This window comes from Mastigoproctus giganteus, chromosome 10 (assembly GCF_048544385.1).
Source record: "Mastigoproctus giganteus isolate SK-2022 chromosome 10, ASM4854438v1, whole genome shotgun sequence".
NCBI classification, from domain to species: domain Eukaryota; kingdom Metazoa; phylum Arthropoda; class Arachnida; order Uropygi; family Thelyphonidae; genus Mastigoproctus; species Mastigoproctus giganteus.
Genome location: NC_143584.1, coordinates 13,714,212 through 13,737,807, shown reverse-complemented (window position 1 = coordinate 13,737,807; position 23,596 = coordinate 13,714,212). Strand labels below are relative to the sequence as shown.

The 23,596-nt window shown below is 34.4% G+C and overlaps 2 protein-coding genes and 1 pseudogene across 2 annotated transcripts; all 3 read right to left on the bottom strand.

Moving 5' to 3' along the window:
- Nucleotides 1-2,053: 2,053 nt before the first annotated feature.
- LOC150078753 (histone H3.3 type 1-like) lies at nucleotides 2,054-2,464 on the bottom strand (annotated as a pseudogene).
- Nucleotides 2,465-9,254: 6,790 nt separating this feature from the next.
- On the bottom strand, nucleotides 9,255-9,665 carry LOC150078752 (histone H3.3 type 1-like). The gene has a single exon (XM_090382563.1). It carries the CDS (start codon nucleotides 9,663-9,665, stop codon nucleotides 9,255-9,257), a length of 411 nt encoding a protein of 136 aa, XP_090238689.1.
- A 10,718-nt stretch (nucleotides 9,666-20,383) lies between these two features.
- Nucleotides 20,384-20,794, bottom strand: LOC150078751 (histone H3.3 type 1-like). Its single transcript, XM_090382666.1, has one exon. It carries the CDS (start codon nucleotides 20,792-20,794, stop codon nucleotides 20,384-20,386), a length of 411 nt encoding a protein of 136 aa, XP_090238792.1.
- Nucleotides 20,795-23,596: the final 2,802 nt, after the last annotated feature.

Here is a 23,596-nt window from a genome sequence, read left to right as displayed (position 1 = left end):
TTTGCTGACGCGATATGCACTAGTTCCCCGACTCATTTTCTGCTATTAACATATTTAAGAGGAAAACAAATTCTCTACTTCGAATTTTTTATTTGTTTTCTTTTGTCCAGGAATTCATTTTATCCTTTAGAATACTAATCCGTATATCTATCAATTATCCTAGAAATATATCCAATTCACACAGTAGCAATTGCAGTGCATCACAAACATAACGTTTTATCCTGTGTTACTTCTGTTATTAGAATTTACAAATTACCCAACCCGCTTTCATCCTCATATCGAAGACATTTCTTTTTACAAGGAGTTTCAAGTTATTTGATAATGTTTTAACAACCACGTGTAAAAAAGAAGAATTTGAAATGCCCTTTGTGACAATGAGCATATATTTTGTTTTTAAAGTAGCTACAACGTACAACTCTCTGTACCTTTCTACTTTGTTAGATCATTAGAAGGAATTTAGTTTCAACCACGCAATTTACGAAAACAGTTCTTTTACAAGCAGATTGCCCTTGCAAAATACATGGAATAAGAGCGTTCCAAGGTAGCCCATGTACTAATGTTTCCAGAAACAAATACAAAGCTCTAGCTATGGTGAAACTTCTCGGTTCCATATATGGTGAAAGAAACAGAGAATGATGAACTTTTAATCTCTCAATGGAAATGACTCTTTCCAACTTCACCAGGAGATTTCCTAGGTGCCCATCTACTGCTTGCAACATAATGAAAACACGGATAAAACAAGGAACACTTCAAGTTAAAATTTTTACATCGGATGATTCTTTGAAATTTTTTGGTAAACTTGGAATATATAATTAGAATAATTTTCAAATTTCCACCTGTGTAGCCACTTCTTTCCTACATTCAAAACATTAAACTTCACACACATTTCCATACTCAAAGAATTATAACACAACAGATTATTTCTCTTTTCCATTTTAACATGAAAAAATCTGAAATCTTGCCGACATTTGCTCGATCGGTGCGTGGAACCATCGCATTTGTATGTAATTCTCTACAGAAACGATGCAACTTTTCTGAACATAAAAATTGTCAATGAGAGAAAAGAAACTGTCATGTCTTAAAAAAAAGAAAACAATTTTCCCCGATGCTCAGTTCGGTGTGTCTGATGAGCTTGCTATGCTCTGCACTCTCTCATTTTGGGAATAAAATACATTGAAAAGGTTTATCTTTTTTCGTTTCTATCTTTACGGAGTGGAATTTAATTTCAATGTGTATTTTATGAATGTGTTTTTGTGAAAAACGCTGAATATCACCTAACTAAATCAATCGACAACTGCTAGGAAATCTGGTTGAGGTGTTTCAGCAAACTCAATGATAATGGGATTCTTTCTCTTGGTCAGACTCCCCGGTTGATATAATTATAACATAATTTTGTCATAAATTCGAACTGAGGATGGATGGTTGCACAACCGATGTGTGGAAGTTTGTCTACAGTCAACGGCTGGTTGAGTGCAGGGAAAACACAGCTGTTGTTCTGTAAACGGATATTTTTAATAAATGCAATGGAGGGAACAGATAGTTGAATTGTTTTTTTGCTGATGCTGTATAATCTTTCTTTCCAGTAATACTAATAAGATCGACGTCATAAATATTTTAAAGGTTTTGAAGATTTATGGGAAAGGTTTCTTATATCGAAATCCATAATTATCACTTCCACATACTTTTATTTATTAAAGATTTTGTATAGAAATTTGCGTTTTATACCATTATGTTTAATTATAGTAAGCATGTGATGATCGCGAGTTTATACAGACTGGTTTCCACAATGTTTGTCAAATATTTCATTCTCATTCTCAAAATGTCCTATTCGACATTTTTTGTAATCTATTTAATATATTCACTGCGCGGTTTCGTCTTAAAAAACTAGTTTTTGCCTTTTTTGCAATTGAAATGTGTTATTAAATATTAAGAAATATCAAAGAGAGTAAAAATAAAAGAACCGATTAAAATATAAATGTTATTTAGAAACGTACGTTCAGATAATCCCTTTATCAGAATATGGTTGCCCTGAAAAGGACCATTTTTCCTTCGTTTAAGCACGTTCTCCTCGAATCCGTCTAGCCAGATGAATATCTTTTGGCGTGATGGTTACCCTCTTACCATGGATTGCACACATGTTGGTGTCTTCGAACAACCCCACTAAGTAAGCTTCGCTGGCTTCTTGTAGGGCATCGATGGCAGCACACTGGAAGCGAAGATCAGTTTTGTATTGCTGGGCTACCTCACGAACGAGGCGCTGAAATTCAACCTTTCTGATTAGAAGATCCGTTGATTTCTGGTAACGATGAATTTCTCAAAGAGTAACGGGCCCTGGTCTGTAACAATGGGGTTTCTTTACTCCAGCTGTAGTAGGGGCACTCTTGCGAGCCGCTTTCGTTGCTATATGCTTCCTCGGGGCCTTTCCTCCTGTGGATATACGTGCGGTTTGCTTAGTACGAGCCATAACGATGTAACAGTCCTGGAACTTCTAAAACCAAAGTGAATGAAGGTAGCAAATTCAGATCTATTTATAAGCGATAAACAAGTCACCTCTTCCAAAGCTTGATGGGAAGATTAAACGTTGTGAGTGCTGATTGGTCAATAGTACTGTAGCCTGTCGGGACTCCAGGGAGTACCGCATGACATCATACAAGCTTGTTGCACATTATGTAAACTGGATTATATGTTTGTGACAGTACTCTACAACGAGATTTTTCATGTGATATTTGTTAGACATTGGATAATTATTCTCTGTGACCGTTGCATTATATTTTTAATTCTGAAAATAAATAATTTTTATTTTATTCTGAAAAATTATTTTGTTCTGTAAGTTGCCTGATTTTTATGTTAATTTTATCTTCTAACTTTTTTGAAGATATATGTGACATGAACATACAAATATTTTTCCCGTGGTTAACTGAATACTATTCGGATGAATCTGTGCGTTCATTGTGAGGATTATTTTTTGTTTGACTGAAAAAAAGCCTGAATTTCAGGCTTTTTATGTAAGTGCGACTTACATATTACCATCTTATGAAATACGTTTCACCTGATATGTATTATAAATTCAAAAACGGTTTTGATCATGTATTATATAATCATTATCCCACCTTAATCTAACAGGTTTGTGTTATTTTAATGGTTGTAAAATACATTTGATAATGTATTATATTATAAAACCATTATTCTCTAATTAAGATGAAATATTTTACTATTCTTCAAAAATTACAAATATCTTCATTCTTTTAAAATATTGTTTTTGGTAATCCTGCAAAACGAATTGAAAAAGAAATCATTTTAAATCTACAGGAACATCGTCATTCCTCCATATATGTCGTTTTAAGATTTTACTACTTTAAACTATTTGCTTATTTTAATTTCAGGGTGTCCGATTTTTAAATTAATTTTTTAAACGGAATAGAAGTTAATTCAAAGAAAGTAAGTCGAAAAGAATAAATGATTAATAATAATGGAATTTTAGGTGTTAAGGAATTTGGTTAATGATAAAAAGACGTGCACTTTTAAGGAATCCCTCTATTGTGAATTTGTGGTCCAAAAAAGGGCCGTTTATTTGAATGCAGGTATCTGCGTTGCGTTTAAACATGGTCTCCGCGAATACGTCTCGCCAGCTGGATATCTTCAGGCTTCACCCTTCCATGGGTGGAATGTTTAGAAGTTTTTTTGGAAAAGACGAATAAACTTCAAAACTCTGGTAAGTGATAAACAATACCTTGGAATTTTTCAATTCCGGATTTCGGTTACTGTCGAATTAGCCGAAGTGAACCAGCACTTGGTCTGAAACGAAGAGGAGCACATTTTGGAACAGTTGTGGCTAATAGTTTTTTGTGTCTTCTTTCTTGGACGTCTCCTCCTTTAGGTCTAATACAGGTGAATTTAATACGAGCCATGATAATTTCAATACAGCAGAAATTCTGTAAAAGAAGTGAAGGTGGACAGTTCTCTGGCTATTTATAAGAAAGCCACTCTAAACTGTCTTCGAAATCTGGTGCTTGCTGATTTCCATTCTGAATTTTAAGGCAATCATTGAATCTTTCTTATTTGATGACCATATATGGTATTCGTACTATGAACAGGATTAATGCATTTAAGCCTGAAAAAAATATATATAAGCAAAAAATGTTGACCACAGCGTTCGAGACTATTCTAAATAGTCTCCAACTAAAATGAAATTGATCCTTAAGATATTAAGAAAGAAACAATCAAAAAGTCCTTATTTTAAAATTCAATAAAGAAAAGTCTCAACAGAAAAAGGTTTTATATAAAAAAGGTGCACGTGGATAGAGTAATTAGGTAATTCTTTTAGAAATTTTGAGTAAGTTCTAATGGATGTTTGGATAACATATCTATAACCAAATATAAAGCAGTTGAGCAAGTTATAATCCTCAGCTGGGAGTTCTGATTTTGTTTTAATCCGGTTTTAAGTAATCCTACCTCAGATACAAGATTTAATAATTGAATTATGAACTGGAGTTATGCTTTCTGAAGAAAGGTTTCATTGAAAATATTTAAATTTCTCCTTGTATTTTACGATAATATGCATAGTCTATTCCTTATTTCCAAGCTTTCCCATTTATTAACCTGTCAACGGTTATCTGAAAATTAATCTGGGGTATTTGATAATTTCTTCTCTTCCCTAAATTTATAATTGCCAAAGGTTATTTCAAAATCTTTGTGCACTTGCTTCTAAAAACATTATTAAATATTTTCAAGGCTTTGTACGAAGTTCTCGATATGAGGAAAGAAGGCGTTTGGGTAAGTTATGAATTCAAATAACACCTGCAATAATATACACAACGTTGTGTTCCTGATACACCTTAATTGCTATTGTGCAAATGGGATGATATATCTGTGATAAATTCATAGCTTTTCAGAATTAAAAAATTATTTTAGAGAAGAAGATGAATTCAGTAACATGAGAAATCAAGTGGATGCATTGGTAAAGTGGTCGAAACAGAGCAGGATGGGTAAATAACTGGAAGCAAAATTAAAAATTATTTTTAGCACTGTTGTTTAATTCTCTTTCGAAATTGGTTTGACTGTTTTTAACTGTTGTCAACAACCGGACCACAAAAATAGGACTGAAAGAATTTGATGCGATTTCAAATATCAGTTGCTGTAGAATTTTCATGGACCAATCGAAGGAAAACTATAAAATCACTCCAAGAAAGATAACAAGTTTTTTTGTCCAAGAAGGTGTGCAGCAGATGAAAAAGAATTCGGGAAACTGCCGAAGAATTTGTTAGTGAAATTAATGATTTCCTTTCACAAAAATATTTCCAATATTTATCAAAGGAGCGAAGGAAAAGAGAAAATAAGAATCTCAGAAAAAATATTTTATACTGTACATAAAACTTGATCTACCAAAAATTTTAAGGAAAGATTCTTTAGCAATCACAGCATTCAATCCAAAGAGGTGACCGGGAGTAAAATTCTCATTCAACAAAAATATGAATTTTTAATTTGACATTGCAGGGTTGCATGAAGATCAGCATTGAAGGCCCGAATGATTAAGTGATGTGATTGATACGCATGCAGCGAGAAACCAAAGATGAAAAAGATCTTTATAATACTTAAACTTTTGAATATAATTTATATGATTTGAATATTAAACTGTAATTATTGTCAGTAATGTGGTTTTTGTGAGCTGAGTATTAGCGTGTAAATGTTAAATAATAAATATTTCCTATTTTGTTTTCTCATTATCTCTTTGTGTAGTATTCATAAATATACAGAGTTGTTTGTAACATATCCATGTGTTGTAAATATTAAATAATAATGCACATCCATCTAAATTTTCAGTGGAACGTCCCTTATAAAGTTATAAAATTTAGGGGTAAGGCAAAAGAAAACAAAAGCACGAAATTGAGAATAAGATTTTTAAAAAGAAGATACAGCTGCGATTATTATTAATAACAAATTTAAGATTTTCGAAATAGATAATATTGCATACCACGGGGAAGAAACTTGCACTGCTGTTCAACAAGAAATATCTGCTTTTTCTTCAATAAAAGCTTTAAACACTCCACCTGAAAAAATATACAATTCAGTGACATATCGATTAAGGGATAGAGACGGTTAATTCAAAATGGAATAACAGTGATAATATTTTCTAAATTGATGCATATTATTAATATTAAAAGGCAAGAAATGATTTGTGTTTTTATCCTCCCCAAGGAATTAGCAGAAACTCATCCCCCTTTGATTTCGGGGGGAATTCAAGACAGAACTAAAGCCCCAAAGAAATTGGCCGATTATTTAGTTGAAAATGATATTGCGAAAGAAAAACCACTTTTCTACCTTGCACGTTTGAAAGAAAGATTAAATAATTGCATATGCAGAAGTAATTAGTAATTTGTTTTCTTTACTATAAAATAGTAAAGTTAAAACGTGGGGCCTTTTTCGTTTTATTACATAAAAAAAGGGATATTTCTTCCGCGGATATTTTTTCCGTTTACTGGCAAATCTACTCCGAAGATAATGGAGAAAATTAAGAAAAACATTCCCAGACGCAAACTGCCTCTGGTAAAATCATATGGGCACGTATTAACTCTCTTTCACCAAACTTGGCATTATCATAATCATTACATTTTTACTGTTTGAAAAAGTAAATTTTCCCTTAAATATAGTAGAAACTGGTTCAAGGAAGCTAGTTTATATATGGCGTCAGCAATGAAAAAATCCAAATCATTTCTACATCCCTTGTATAATTTTTCACATCCTTCAGTAAAGAAAGGCGTTTTGAGACCGAAAACACAAAGGGACTTTGGAGGAATACTCTGTTAATAATAATAGCCCAACTTCCTAAAATTCAGAATGAAAAAAGTAAACCAACCCCTAAAATGAGCACCATTTTTTTAATTCCAAAGGGATGAAATTTTGGGCGAACGTTTGGCAGAGGGAAAGGTGCCTAAAACTGTTGATTTATTTGAAGAATCTACAGCAGCTGTATTTGAAATGACGAAGCAAAAACCTATATAAGATGATTGGAAAGATTTCTTACTTTAAGAGCAAATATCATTCAGAATGTTGTCTTATATCGCATAAAGTTTATGTTTCACAAATACAAAAAGAAATCGCATCATCCTCTACTGTGCCAATTGAGAAAAAAGGAAGACCATAGCAACAACGATTTAGGCAGCAAAATATTGGTAGGTTTTCTATTCTACCATCATGTCGTACGGGCGAAAGACAGTCACTGAGGATGTTGGTTTGTTCATTCTTGATATTCTGAATGAACAGGTTCAACCCATTGTTTACCAATAAACAATACCACACTTGATGATGATATTCTCCAATACACTCAGCTCGATCTGTCAAGTCTTGGTTTGCGAATGATAAAATTGGAGCTAAGCGTTTCCCACGATCTCCCATTGGGTAACGATTGAATCCGTATTAATCTGAATGTCGTGTTCATTTGAGGGGATGAGTTTGCTTTTTTGATAGACAAAAATGCCTTGGTTATAATTATGAACAGAAAATGGCCGTGAAATGTTTATTCAGAAAACTAACTTTTGTGTTATTCACTGATGGATTGGTAAATTTTAGAAGAGATGGACAACTACATTTTGGTTTTTTTTCCTTTGCTGACGCGATATGCACTAGTTCCTCGACTCATTTTCTACTATTAACATATTTAAGAGGAAAACAAATTCTCTACTTCGAATTCTTTATTTGTTTTCTTTTGTCGAGAAATTCATTTTATTCTTTAAATACTTCTTTTATCCTTTACATCGGTATTGGTTAGAATTATCCAAAAAATATATCCAATTCACACAGTAGAAATTGGAGTGCATCAGAAACATAACGTTTCATCCTGTATTACTTCTGTTATTAGAAAATATAAATTACCCAACCCACATTCATCCTCATATCGAGGACATTTCTTTTTACAATGAGTTTCAAGGTATTTGATAATGTTTTAACAAAAATGTGTAAAAAAGAAGAATCTGAAATGCCTTTTGTGACAACGAGCATATACTTTGGTTTTAAAGTAGCTACATCGTACACCTCTGTGTGCCTTTCTACTTTTTTAGATGGTTAGAAAGTAATTTACTTTCCACCATGCAATTTACGAAAACAGTTCTTTTACATGCAGACTGCCTTTGCAAAATGCAGGGAATACATGGGTATACCAGCGTTGCAAGATAGCCCATGTACTAATGTTTCCAGAAACACATACAAAGCTCTAGCTATGGTGAAATTTCTCTGTTCCATATAAATATAACATAATTTTGTCATAAATTCGAACTGTGGAAGGATGGTTACACAACCGATGTGCGGAAGTTTGCCTACAGTCAACGGGTGGTTGACTGCAGAGAAAACCCAGCTGTTGTTCTGTAAATGGATAATTGGAATATCGGAGTGGAGTTTAATTTTAATGTGTATTTTATGCATGTGGTTTTGTAAAAAACGCTGAATATCACCTAACTAAATCATTAGACAACTGCTAGGAAATCTGGTTGAGGTGGTTCAGCAAACTCAATGATAATGGGATTCTTTCTCTTTGTCAGACTACCCGGTTGATATAATTATAACATAATTTTATCATAAATTCGAACTGAGGATGGATGGTTGCACAACCGATGTGTGGAAGTTTGTCTACAGTCAACGGCTGGTTGAGTGCAGTTTTTTTTTGCAGGGTTTCCTTTGCAGAGGAAACCCAGCTGTTGTTTTGTAAATGCATATTTTGAATAAATGCAATGGAGGGAACAGATAGTTGAATGGTTTTTTGCTGATGCTGTATAACCTTTCTTTCCAGTAATACTAATAAGATTGACGTCATCAATATTTTAAAGATTTTGAAGATTTATGGGAAACGTTTCTTATATCGAAATCCATAATTATAACTTCCACATACTTTTATTTATTATCACTCATTGAGAAAGATTTTGTATAAAAATTTGCGTTTTATGCCATTATGTTTAATCATAGTAAGCATGTGATGATCGCGAGTTAATGGTTCGACTATTTTTCTCAAATATTTCATTCTCATTCTCAAAATGTCCTATTCGACATTTTTTGTAATCTATTTAATATATTCACTGCGCGGCTTCTTCTTAAAAAACTACTTTTTGCCTGTTTTGCAATTGAAATATGTTACTAAATATTAAGAAATATCAAAGAGAGTAAGAATAAAAGAACAGATTAGAATATAAAAGTTATTTAGAAACGTACGTTCAGATAATCCCTTTATCAGAATATGGTGGCCCTGAAAAGGGCCATTTTTCCTTCGTTTAAGCACGTTCTCCTCGAATCCGTCTGGCCAGATGAATATCTTTAGGCGTGATGGTTACCCTCTTGCCATGGATTGCACACAAGTTGGTGTCTTCGAACAACCCCACTAAGTAAGCTTCGCTAGCTTCTTGTAGGGCATCGATGGCAGCACACTGGAAGCGAAGATCAGTTTTGTATTGCTGGGCTACCTCACGAACGAGGCGCTGAAATTCAACCTTACTGATTAGAAGATCCGTTGATTTCTGGTAACGATGAATTTCTCGAAGAGTAACGGGCCCTGGTCTGTAACAATGGGGTTTCTTCACTTCAGCTATAGTAGGGGCACTCTTGCGAGCCGCTTTCGTCGCTATATGCTTCCTCGGGGCCTTTCCTCCTGTGGACATACGTGCGGTTTGCTTAGTACGAGCCATAACGATGTAACAGTCCTGGAACTTCTAAAACCAAAGTGAATTGAAGGTAGCAAATTCAGATCTATTTATAAGCGATAAACAAGTCAACTCTTCCAAAGCTTGATGGGAAGATTAAACGTTGTGAGTGCTGATTGGTCAATACTACTGTAGCCAGTCGGGACTCCAGGGAGTACCGCATGACATCATACAAGCTTGTTGCACATTATGTAAACTGGATTATATGTTTGTGACAGTACTCTACAACAAGTTTTCATGTGATATTTGTTAAACATTGGATAATTATTCTCTATGACCATAACATTATATTTTTAATACTGAAAATAAATAATTCCCAACCACGTGTTGTTTGGCTATTCCCAACCACGTGTTGTTTGGCATTACAAGAATGCAAAATGGGATGACCTGCGAGACTTCTTTTCTTCTTTTCCTTGGTCGGATTACTGTTTCAAAACTTCTGATGTCAACGTTTGCTCAGATCGTGTCAGTGAAATTATTCTTGCAGGAATGGAATCCTTTATCCCACACTCCACTTTAAAATCTCGTCCTTTATCTAAACCTTGGTTTTCCAATAAATGTGCTAAGGCTGTCCAAGAGAAGAATGTTGCATATCGTAATTGGCTTGTTTCTAATTCTTCAGTTTCATTTTCTGCCTACACCAAAGCTCGCAACAGTTGTAAAGCAGTTATTAACCAGTCCAAACTAGAGTTTGAACAGGCTAAGAGTAGAAAACTTGCTTCTTGCCCTAATGGTAGCCGAGCATTCTGGTCTCTTGCCAAAGCTATTGGCCGCAACTTTTGCCCATCTTTACTCCCACCTCTGTCCAAACCAGATGGTTCTGTTGCCACTTCAGCCAAGGATAAAGCTGACCTTCTAGCATCCCATTTTTTTTCCAGCTCATGTATTAATGATCTTGGTAAAACACCTCCCACCATTCCGAACACGCTCCATTCAATGCCTCCTGTGGTCTTCCGTCAAAAGGATATCAGAAGGATTTTGATGAATCTTGATGCTAAGAAAGCTCCAGGTCCTGATGGTATTTCTCCACTTGTTCTCAAAACCTGTGCTCCTGAACTTACTCCTATTTTTTGCCGCCTTTTTTCACTTTCTTATTCCAAAGGTGTTTTTCCTTCTGCTTGGAAATTTGCTCATATCCAGCCAGTTCCTAAAAAGGGTGACAAATCCCTCCCATCCAATTATCGTCCCATTGCAATTACTTCTACTCTTTCTAAAGTAATGGAGAAATCAATTAACCGCCAACTCTTAAACTACCTAGAAATCTTCCGTCTGATCAACGATCACCAGTATGGATTCCGTCAGTGTCGATCCACTGGAGATATTCTGGCTTATGTTACCCATTTATGGACTAATTCAATGGAAAGGTTCGGTGAAACACAAGTAGTTGCTCTTGACATCTCAAAGGCTTTTGATCGTGTTTGGCATAAAGGTCTTCTAAACAAGCTTCCATCTTATGGTTTGCCAACTGTTTTTAGTAATTGGTTATCCAGTTTTCTCTCTGATCGCTCACTGAGGGTGATGGTAGATGGCTCTCTGTCTTCTAACTTCTCTACTAATGCCGGTGTCCCCCAAGGTTCAGTTCTTTCCCCCACTCTTTTTCTCTTGTATATCAATGACCTTCTTCCATTGACTGGAAATCCTATCCATAGTTTTGCTGATGATAGCACATTGCATTCAACTTTCCATTTTGAGAAACCTTGTCCTGCTCAATCAGCTTCAACTTCTCGAAAATCTGCTACCAATTCCTTAAATGCCGATCTTCAGGTAATTCTCCAGTGGGGCAAAGACAACTTAGTTGATTTCAACCCTTCTAAAACTCAGTCTTGTCTTATATCTCGCAAAAAGGATTCTTCTACTCCAATGCTTATCTTTAGTGACACTCCGATTTCTAGGCAAAATGATATATCTCTTTTGGGGATTACCCTGACATCTAATCTCTCTTGGCACAAGCACATTACAAATATTGCTTCCTCTGCATCTAAAAAACTTGGTTTTCTCTTTCGCTCTCGGCGTTACTTTTCTTCCAAACAGCTGCTCACTCTGTATAAATCGCAAATTCGCCCTGCCATGGAATATTGTTCCCATATCTGGGGTGGTGCCCCCAAAACCTCTCTCCGGCTTCTTGATTCCATTCAGAAGAGGGCAGTTAGGTTAATTAATGATTCATCTCTAACAGAGTCTCTCCACCCGCTTTCTCATAGACGCACTGTTTCTGCTGCATGCCTCTTCTACAGATACTTCCATGGGCACTGTTCTTCTGAATTGGCTTCTATAATTCCTGCTCTCTCTTTCAAAACAGTCCGAACACGTGCCGCCACCAGCCAACATCCATTTACTGTCCAACTTCAAACCCACAGAACCAACTTTTCATCTTCCTCATTTATTCATTCAACTGCCGTTTTCTGGAACAACCTTCCTTCATACGTATTTCCTGAAAATTACAATCTACAGAAGTTCAAGTCCAATGTCAACAAATATCTTCTTTCGTCTTCTTAACCTCAAACCCAAGCACGGTACTAAGTACTATAGGTCCTAATACCTCTCGTGTTTGGGGTTCACATAAAAAAAAAAAAAATTTTTATTTTTTTCTGTAAGTTACCTGATTTTTATGTTAATTTTATCTTCTAACTTTTCGGAAGATACATGTGACATGAACTTACAAATATTTTCCCCGTGGTTAACTGAATACTATACGGATCAATCTGTGCGTTCATTTTTTGTTTGACTGAAAAAAAGCCTGAATTTCAGTATATTGTATAATGCCAATTTAAAGTGCGACTTACATATTACCATCTTATGAAATCCGTTTCATCCGATAAGGCTTATAAATTCAAAAACGGTTTTGATCATGTATTATATAACCATTATCCCACCTTAATCTAACAGGTTTGTGTTATTTTAATGGTTGTATAATACATTTGATAATGTATTATATTATACAACCATTAGCCTTTATTTAAGATGAAATATTTTACTATTCTTCAAAAATTACAAATATTTTCATTCTTTAAAAATATTGTTTTTGGTAATCCTGCAAAACGAATTGAAAAAGAAATCATTTTAAATCTACAGGAACATCGTCATTCCTCCATATATGTCGTTTTAAGATTTTACTACTTTAAACTATTTGCTTATTTTAATTTCAGGGTGTCCGATTTTTAAATTAATTTTTTAACGGAATAGAAGTTAATTCAAAGAAAGTAAGTCGAAAAGAATAAATGATTAATAATAATGGAATTTTAGGTGTTAAGGAATTTGGTTAATGATAAAAAAACGTGCACGTTTAAGGAATCCCTCTATCGTGAATTTGTGGTCCTAAAAAGGGCCGTTTATTTGAATGCAGGTATCTTCGTTGCGTTTAAACATGGTCTCCGCGAATACGTCTCGCCAGCTGGATAGCTTCAGGCTTGACCCTTGCACGGATGGAATGCTTAGATGTTTTTTGGAAAAGACGAATAAACTTCAAAACTTTGGTAAGTGATAAACAATACCCAGGAACTTTTCAATACGAGATTTCGGATACTGTCGAATTAGCCGAAGTGCAGCAGCACTTGGTCTGAAACGACGAGGAGCACTTTTTGGAACAGTTGTGGCTAATAGTTTTTTGGGTTTTACTTCTTGGACGTCTCCTTCTTTATGTTTAATACAGGTGCGTTTAATAGGGTAATTTCAATACAGCAGAAATTCTGGAAAAGAAGTGAAGGTGGACAGTTCTATGCTTATTTATAAGAAAGCCACTCTAAACTGTCTTTGAAATCTGGTTCTTGCTGATTTCCATTCTGAAATTTAAAGCAATCATTGAATCTTTCTTATTTGATGACCATATGTGGTATTCATACTATGAACAGGATCAATGCATTTAAGCCCGAAAAAAATATATATAAGCAAAAAATGTTGACCCCTGCCTTCGAGACTATTCTAAATAATCTCCAACTAAAATGAAATTGATCCTTAAGATATTAAAAAAGAGCAATCAAAAATTCCTTATTTTAAAATTCAAGAAAGAAAAGTCTCAACAGAAAAAGGTTAATATATAAAAAAGGTGCACGTGGATAGAGTAATTAGGTAATTCTTTTAGAAATTTTGAGTAAGTTCTAATGAATGTTTGGGTAACATATCTATAACCAAATATAAAGCAGTTAAGAGAATTTTCCACTGAGTTCAAGACTATTCTTACAAGTTATAATCCTCAGCTGGGAGTTCTGATTTTGTTTTAATCCAGTTTTAAGTAATCCTACCTCAGATACAACGTTTAATAATGGTATTATGAACTGGAGGTATGCTTACTGAAGAAAGGTTTCATTGAAAATATTTAAATTTCTCCTTGTAATTTTCGATAATATGCATAGTCTATTCCTTATTTCCAAGCTCTCCCATTTATTAACCTGTCAGCGGTTATCTGAAAATTAATCTGGGGTATTTGATAATTTCCTCTCTTCCCTAAATTTATAATTGCCAAAGGTTATTTCAAAATCTTTGTGCACTTGTTTCTAAAAACATTATTAAATACTTTCAAGGCTTTGTATGAAGTTCTCGATATGAGGAAGGAAGGCGTTTGGGTAAGTTATGAGTTCGAATAACACCTGCGATACAGTACACCACGTTGTGTTCCTGATACACCTTAATTGCTATTGTGCAAATGGGATGATATATCTGTGATAAATTCATAGCTTTTCAGAATTAAAAAATTATTTTAGAGAAGAAGATGAATTCAGTAACATGAGAAATCAAGTGGATGCATTGGTAAAGTGGTCGAAAGAGAGCAGGAAGGGTAAATAACTGGAAGCAAAATTAAAAATTATTTTTGGCACTGTTGTTTAATTCTCTTTCGAAATTGGTTTGACTGTTTATAACTGTTGTCAACAACCGGACCATAAAAATAGGACTGAAAGAATTTGATGCGATTTCAAATATCAGTTGCTGTAGAATTTTCATGGACCAATCGAAGCAAAACTACAAAATCACTCTAAGAAAGATAACAAGTTTTTTTGTCCAAGAAGGTGTGCAGCAAATGAAAAAGAATTCGGGAAACTGCCGAAAAATTTGTTAGACAAATTAATGAATTCCGCTCAGAAAAATGTTTCAAATATTGATCAAAGGAGTGAAGGAAAAGAGAAAATAAGAATCTCTGAAAAAATATCCGACTATTTTATACTGTACATAAAATTTGATCTAACAAAAATTTTAAGGAAAGGTTCTTTAGCAATCACAGAATTCAATCCAATGAGGTTGCCGGGAGTAAAATTCTCATTCAACAAAAATATTAAGTTTTAATTTGACATTGCAGGGTTGCATGAAGATCAGCATTGAAGGCCCGAATGATTAAATGATGTGATTGATACGCATGCAACGAGAAACCAAAGATGAAAAAGATCTTTATAATACTTAAACTTTTGAATATAATTTGTATGATTTGAATATTAAACTGTAATTATTGTCAGTAATGTGGTTTTTGTGAACTGAGTAAATGTTAAATAATAAATATTTCCATTTTGTTTTCTCATTATCTCTTATTGTAGTATTCATAAATACACAGAGTTCTTTGTAACATGTCCATATGTTATAAAACATTCATAAATTCTGAGCACTGCTTTTCAGCTGAATAAGAAAGAATTATCTGAGGAACAAGAAATATCTCATTTTCTTTTTCTTCACTACAAGCGATGCCTAATCGTACACCTGTGAACAAAAGAAATGAGTGACGTATGCCATAAGACATAGGGACGGTGAATATACCTCCTCCTCTTCTTGAAATATTGATTTAAAAAAAATTGTAGTGATGATATTCTCTAAAACATTTGACATAATCTCAGAAATAATCAATATTATAAATTCGAAAAGGCAAGAATTGATTTGTGTTTTAAACCTCCCCATGAAATTAGTAAAAGCTGATTCCCCTTTGAATTCGTGGCGAATTCGACACAAAACTGAAGCACCAATGAAATTGGCCGATTATTTAGTTGAAAATGATATTGCGAAAAAAGCACGTTTCTTCCTTGCACGTTTGAAAGAAAGATTAAATAATTGCACATGCAGTAGTATATTTAATTTCTTTTTTCTTAACTATGAAATCCTAAAATTAAAACGTGGGGCCTGTTGCGTTTGATTTCATAAGAAAAGAGATTCTTTTCCTATTCGGGCAAATCTAATCCAAAATAATGGATCAAATTGTGGGCACACATTTGGCGCAGTCATCGTTTCCTAAAACTGTTGATTTATTTGACGAATTTACAGCAGCTGTATCTTAAATGACGAAGCAAACAGCTGAACAAGATCATTGCAGAGAAAATCGTACTTTCAGAGCAATTATTATTCAAACTTTTTTCTACATCGCATAAAATTTATGTTTGATGAATACCAAAAGAAATCGAATCATCCTCTCTTTTGCCAATTGTGTAAAAAGAAGGCCATAGCACCAAAGTTCTGGGTAGCAATACATTGGGATTTGCTTCTATCTATCATCATGCCGTACTGGCGAATTACTGCCACTGATTACCATCATATTCTCAGTCAAAAATATCAGCCCTTATGCAAACATTGTTTCTCTATAAACAATACCATGCTTTAAGATGATAATTCTTCAATACACCAGGCTAGATATTTCAAATCTTGGTTTGTGGAACATAAAACTGGCGCTAAGCATGTCCCATGACCTAAGCTATCACCAGACAAAGAGTATTGAGCTACTGTGGGCATACTTAGAGAGGAGAGAGAGAGAGAGAGAATCATGTTTGCTCCACATTCATAAATTAAAGAGCTACAAACGCTCCTACATGAAAAATCTTCCAGTATTCCTCTGAAGACAATTAACAGGAACAGCATATAAATTTTGTTCATTCGAAGAAGAGGACATTGAATGGAAGCATGTAAACGTCCTTGATTTCAAGGAGTGGATATTGAATGCAGCTAGAAGGTTGGTAGTTTGTTCAATAGCAGAACACTTCTTGATATTGAATATCGATACTATCTGTACGAGAATGTTGGAGAGACTATAAGATTAAGAAATATTTTAGTTTTATTATCAGCAGTGATCCATCATATATTAAGGTAAAAGAATCAGAAGAATCTGTGATATAGCGCATTAATGTGGGATTTAGTCAGGGAAATAACTACGTTTCTTGTCGCAAAGGGGATTAACATTGGCTAAGACATTTGTTAAACTCGTTTTAACCTAAACTGGAACTGATGTTTATAACTGAAACGTCTACATGCGAAGTGTTCTGAGAAGTAATTATAGAGGCTAAGAAGTTTTCATGCCAACCTGAAATATTGCTCATTGTTTGGATTTCTACTCACAGTACGCTTTCGTATCCGTCATAGATTCTACGTTGGATGCGTAATTTCTGAATGTGCGAAAAACTTTGAGGACGAGCTTGATCCCATCACCCCTTCTCTATCCTTCCTAAAAACGATGTACATACCACAGTGAAATCATTCATCAATTTCCAGGCACCAACACGTTTCCCTTAACCCTTTTACATCAGCAGTAGTTATCCTAACTAGGAATTCACATCAATTTATTTTATTGAAAACACTTCTGATACATCGCTGTAGACACCGCTAACGACCGGAACTGATATATAGTTCACTTCTCTGACACCCCCCCCCCCAAAGATATTCCACATTGTTTCTCCAAGAATTAGCTTCCTGTTCTCTAGAAACATCGCTACCCTTAGAACATCTTACCAATATCAACAGTTCTGCAATTAACAACAAATCTTGAGATATGCGCAAGCATAGCTTTGACCAATATCATCACATAACGTGGATTTTTTAACAACGTGGCGGGGTTAAAGTTTGCCTACAGTCAACGGGTGGTTGACTGCAGAGCAAACCCATCTGTTGTTGTGGAAATGGATATTCCGAATAAATGCAATGGAGGGAACGGATACGTGAAATGTTTTTTTTTTTCTGATGTTATATATAAGAGTTCTTTCCAGAAATACTGATAAGATTGACGTCATCATTATTGCAAATGTTTTGAAGATTTATGGGAACGTTTTCTTATATCAAAATTCATAATTATAACTTCCACATACTTTTATTTTTTATCACTCATGAAGAAAGATTTTATATAAACATTCGCGTTTTGTACCATTATGTTTAGCTACAGTAAGCATGTGATGATCGGGAGTTTATACGACTAGTTTTGACAAATATTTCATTCTTACTCTCAAAATGTCATATATGACATTTTTTGCAATGTATTTAATATGTTGACTGCACGGTTTCATCATTAAAAAACTAGTTTTTCGTTTCTTTGCAATTTAAACATGTTATTAAGAAATATCAATGGTATGATCAAAGAGGGTAAGAACGAATTAGAAATGTTATTTAGAATCGGACGTTCAGGTAATCCCTTTATCACGATATCTTTGCCCTGAAAAGGATCATTTTTGTTTTCATTTAAGCACGTTCTCTTCGAATCCTCTAGTTAGCTGCATATCTTTAGTCATGATGGTTACGCTCTTCCCATGGACTGCACAGAAATTGGTGTCTTCGAACAATCCCACTAAGTAAGATTTGCTGGCTTCTTGCAGAGCACCGATGGCAGCACTCTGGAAGCGAAGAGTAGTTTTGTATTGCTGGGCAATCTCACGAACCAGGAGTTCAAATGGAACCTTTCTGATTAGAAGGCCCGTTGACTCAAAAACAGTTTTCGTGATGTATAATATAACCATTATCCCATCTTAATATAACAGGTTTGTGCTATTTTAATGGGTGGGAAATACAATTGATGATGTATTATATTATACAACCATTATCCTTTAATTAAGATGAAGTATTTTAGTGTTTTTCCAAAATTACAAATAATTTCATTCTTTAAAAATATTGTTGTTTGTGATAATCCTGTGTGACAAAATGAAAAAGAAATCATTTTTAAATCTACAGGAACATCGTCGTTCTTCAATATTTGTCATATTAACAAAGAATATCTCTTAAATTTCAGCTAAGAATGAATTTTCTTTTCTTTCTAAATTGTGAATTACGCTAATTAATATCGATACAACTGTAAATTTTTTTTTAAATTTCAGGGTGTCCAATTTTTAAATATAAATTTTTTAACAGAATAGAAGTTCATTCAAAGGAAATAAATCGAAAGGAACAAATGAATTATTAATAATGGAATTTTAGGTGTTATGGAATTTGGTTAATGATAAAAAGACGTGAACGTTTAAGGAATCCCTCTGTCCTGAATTGTGGTCCTAAAAGGGCAGTTTTTTGAATGCAGGTATCTTCGTTACTTTTAAACATGGTCTCTGCGAATACTTCTCGCCAGCTGGATATCTTCCGCCTTGATCCTTGCACGGTTGGAATGCTCAGAAGGTTTTTTGGAAAAGACGAAGGAACTTCAAAACTCTGGGTAAGTGATAAACAATTCCCTGGAAGTTTTCAATTCTGGATTTTGGATACTGTCGAATCTAATGATTTCTTTTGGGAATTCTGTGGAATGATCGACGGACTCGCCGTTATACATGCAGAAGATACATTCACGGGTATCGCATACTTGAGAGAAAATTTGGAGCTGAAGAAGTCTTAAATTGTTTTTCCCGTATATTCGTTTCTGGCGTTTAAAGAAGAGGTTGTAGCATTAATGGGATTATTCGGTGACGAAGGATTGCCCCTATATTTTCCTCCGAAGGAATGGACTGCACTGCAAACAACACTACAAAACGAACATGGTACAAATAACCAAAATGAAGATTGGAACCATACATTTACGAATTTGTGGGAACAAATGCATGCCCCAAGTATATGGGCGCTAAAAGTTAGAATGAAACAAGGGCAGGATATCGATTTTCGCAAACAAATCTGTTACTTGCCAGAGTGCGTTTGAAAAATTCGTAATCCTGGGAATACACGAGGATGCGAGCGATGCATGATTGTCCATCTACTGATGTTTTCAGAAACACATACAAGACTCTCGTTATAGTGGATATTCTCTGCTCTTATAAACTGAAATTTGGGTACCTCCTAACGGAAATAACACTTGACACATTCAGCAGGAGATTTCCTCCCTGACCATCCATGAACTGGACATTACTGCTCGTGATATAATGAAAAATTGTGGATAAAAAAACACTTTATACGGATATAACTCATATCAAACTGAAGAAGGATGGTTACAGAACAGAAGTGCATTCGTCGAAATGGTGGGCGATTGCTCAACTTCCATCTATTGTTGTGGGAATAGATATTTTAAATAAATTCAATGAAGAACTATACAAATTATTGGAGCTATTTTATAGGTGAAATTATTATTTTTGGCTGATGCTGTATAAGCAAATGATGCATGAAAGATTTTTCTTGCATAATTTCTATTATTATTTATTGGTAATACTGCTGGCATCATTTTCTCACAAGTAAAACAGACTTATGATTTCTGGGGAAGTTTTCTTTCGTCGAAATCCATAAATTCCATATTTATTATTCACTGGTTAAAAAAAACCTCTACAAATTTGCGTTTAAAAATCTTTTAAAATGTTCAGATACTTTTAATTTTTTTATAAATTGTAACTTAAATTTATACTCTAATAGAAATAGATTATAAAATATTTAGAAATATCAATGGTATATTCAAATAGAGAAAGAAGTAAAGAAAGAATAGAAAATAAATGCAGAAATGTTATTTAGAAACGTACGTTCAGGCAATCACTCTATCAGAATATGGTGGCCCTAAAAAGGGCCGTTTTTGTTTTCGTTTAAGCACGTTCTCCTCGAATCCGCCTAGCCAGATGAATATCTTTAGGCGTGATGGTTACCCTCTTGCCATGGATTGCACACAAGTTGGTGTCTTCGAACAGCCCCACTAAGTAAGCTTCGCTGGCTTCTTGTAGAGCATCGATGGCAGCACACTGGAAGCGAAGATCAGTTTTGTATTGCTGGGCAATCTCACAAACAAGGCGCTGAAATTCAACCTTTCTGATTAGAAGATCCGTTGATTTCTGGTAACGACAAATTTCTCGAAGAGTAACGGTCCCTGGTAGGTAACGATGGGGTTTTTTCAATCCAGCTGTAGTAGGGGCACTCTTGCCAGCAGCTTTCTTCGCTATCTCCTTCCTTGGGGCCTTTCCTCCTGTGGACATACGTGCGGTTTGCTTAGTACGAGCCATAACAATGGAACAGTCCTGGAACTTCTTAAAACCAAGTGAACTGAAGGTAGAAAATTCAGATATATTTATACGCGATAAACAAGTGAACTCTTCCAAAGCCTGGTGGGAAAATTGAACGCCATGAGTGGTGATTGGCTAATAATCCTGCAGTCCATTAACCAATCAACATTCCAGTAAGTACTCTAGAACCAATGTTTTCCACGTGGCATCCTACACGTTTGAACGAGAGTTTTCGCAATACGTGTCATATTTGTTAAACATTACTCTCAACGGATTATATTTTTATACAATAGTTATATATTATTCAAAATCTTTACATATTTTATACAATCCTATTATACCATAGGATTATATTTTTAATTCTGATAATAAAATTATTCATTTTATTCTGCAAGTTAAGAGGAAAACAAATTCTTTACTTCGAATTCTTTATTTGTTTTCTTTTGTCGAGCAATTCATTTTATCGTTTGAAATACTTTTTTTATCCCTTAAATCTGTATTTCTATGAATTATCCAAGAAATATATCCAATTCACATAGTAGCAATTGAAGTGCATCATAAACATAACGTTTCATCCGGTATTATTTCTGTTATTAGAATTTATAAATTATCCAACCCGCTTTCATCCGCATATCGAGGACATTTCTTTTTACAATGTGTTTCACGGTATTTGATAATGCTTAAAAGAAGAATTTGAAATGCCCTTTGTGAAAACGAGCATACTTGGGTTTGAATGCAGCTACATTGTACAACTCTGTGTGCCTTTCTACTTTTTTAGATGATTGAAAAGGAATTTATTTTCCACAACGCAATTAACAGAATAGTTCTTTTACTCGCTAGATTGCCTTTGCAAGAAACATAATCCATGGGTATACCAACGTTGCAAGATATTCCTTTTACTAACGTTTCCAGAAACACATACAAAGCTCTAGTTATAGTGGGAATTCTGTGTTCTATATAAGGTGAAAGAAATAAGGGATGATGAACCTTTATTCTCTCCATGGAAATGACACTTTCCATCTTCACCAGGAGATTTCCTCGGTGCCCATACACGAACTGAACATCTACTGCTTGCAACATAATGAAAACCTGCGGATAAAACAGAAAACACTTCAAGTTCAAATACTTCATGAAAAAATCTGAAATCCTGCAGAAGTTTGCTGAATGGGAGCGTGGAACCGTGACATGTGTATGTGATTTTCCATAGAAACGATGTACTTTTTCAGAGCAAAAAAATTGTCAGTGAAGAAAAGAATCTGTCATCTCTCGAAAAAAAAGGAAAACAATTTACCCCGATGCTCAGTTTGGTGTGTCCGATGAGCTTGCCATGCTCTGCACTCTCTAATTTTGGGAATAAAATACACTGAAAAGGTTTATCTTTGTTCGTTTCTATCTGTTCGGAGTCGAATTTAATTCTAATGTGGATTGTTCTTGTTAAAAACGCTGAATGTCATCAAACGAAATCATTAGACAACGGCTTGGAGATCTGATTGAGGTGTTTCAGCAAACTGAGTGATTAAGGGATCCTTCCTCTTGGTCAGACTGCGCGTTTGACATAAATATAACATAAGTTTGTCCTAAATTCAAACTGAGGAAGGATGATTGAACAACCGATGTGCGGAAGTTTGCCTAGAGTCAACGAGTGGTTGACTGCAGAGCAAACCCATCTGTTGTTGTGGAAATGGATATTTCGAATAAATGCAATGGAGGGAACGGATACGTGAAATGTTTTTTTTTTTTTCTGATGTTATATATAAGAGTTCTTTCCAGAAATACTGATAAGATTGACGTCATCATTATTGCAATTGTTTGAAGATTTATGGGAAAGTTTTCTTATATCAAAATCCATAATTATAACTTCCACATACTTTAATTTTTTATCACTCATGAAGAAAGATTTTATATAAAAATTCGCGTTTTATACCATTATGTTTAGCTACAGTAAGCATGTGATGATCGGGAGTTTATACAGACTGGTTTTCACAAATATTTCATTCTTACTCTCAAAATGTCATATATGACATTTTTTGCAATGTATTTAATATATTGACTGCACGGTTTCATCATTAAAAACTAGTTTTTGGTTTCTTTGCAATTGAAATATATTTTTAACTATTAAGAAATATCAATGGTATGATCAAAGAGGGTAAGAAGGAAAGAATGGATTAGAAATGTTATTTAGAAACGGACGTTCAGCTAATCCTTTTATCATGATATGGTGACCCTGAAAAGGATCATTTTTGTTTTCATTTAAGCACGTTCTCTTCGAATCCTCTAGTTAGCTGCTTATCTTTAGTCATGATGGTTACCCTCTTGCCATGGACTGCACAGAAATTGGTGTCTTCGAACAATCCCACTAAGTAAGCTTCGCTGGCTTCTTGCAGAGCACCGATGGCAGCACTCTGGAAGCGAAGATCAGTTTTGTATTGCTGGGCAAGCTCACGAACCAGGAGTTCAAATGGAACCTTTCTGATTAGAAGGTTCGTTGACTCAAAAACAGTTTTCGTGATGTATAATATAACCATTATTCCATCTTAATATAACAGGTTTGTGCTATTTTAATGGTTGGGAAATACAATTAATGATGTATTATATTATACAACCATTATCCTTTAATTACGATGAAGTATTTTACTGTTTTTCCAAAATTACAAATAATTTCATTCTTTAAAAAGATTGTTGTTTTTGATAATCCTGTGTGACAAAATGAAAAAGAAATCGTGTTTAAATCTACAGGAACATCGTCGTTCTTCAATATTTGTCATTTTAACAAAGAATATCTCTTAAATTTTCAGCTAAGAA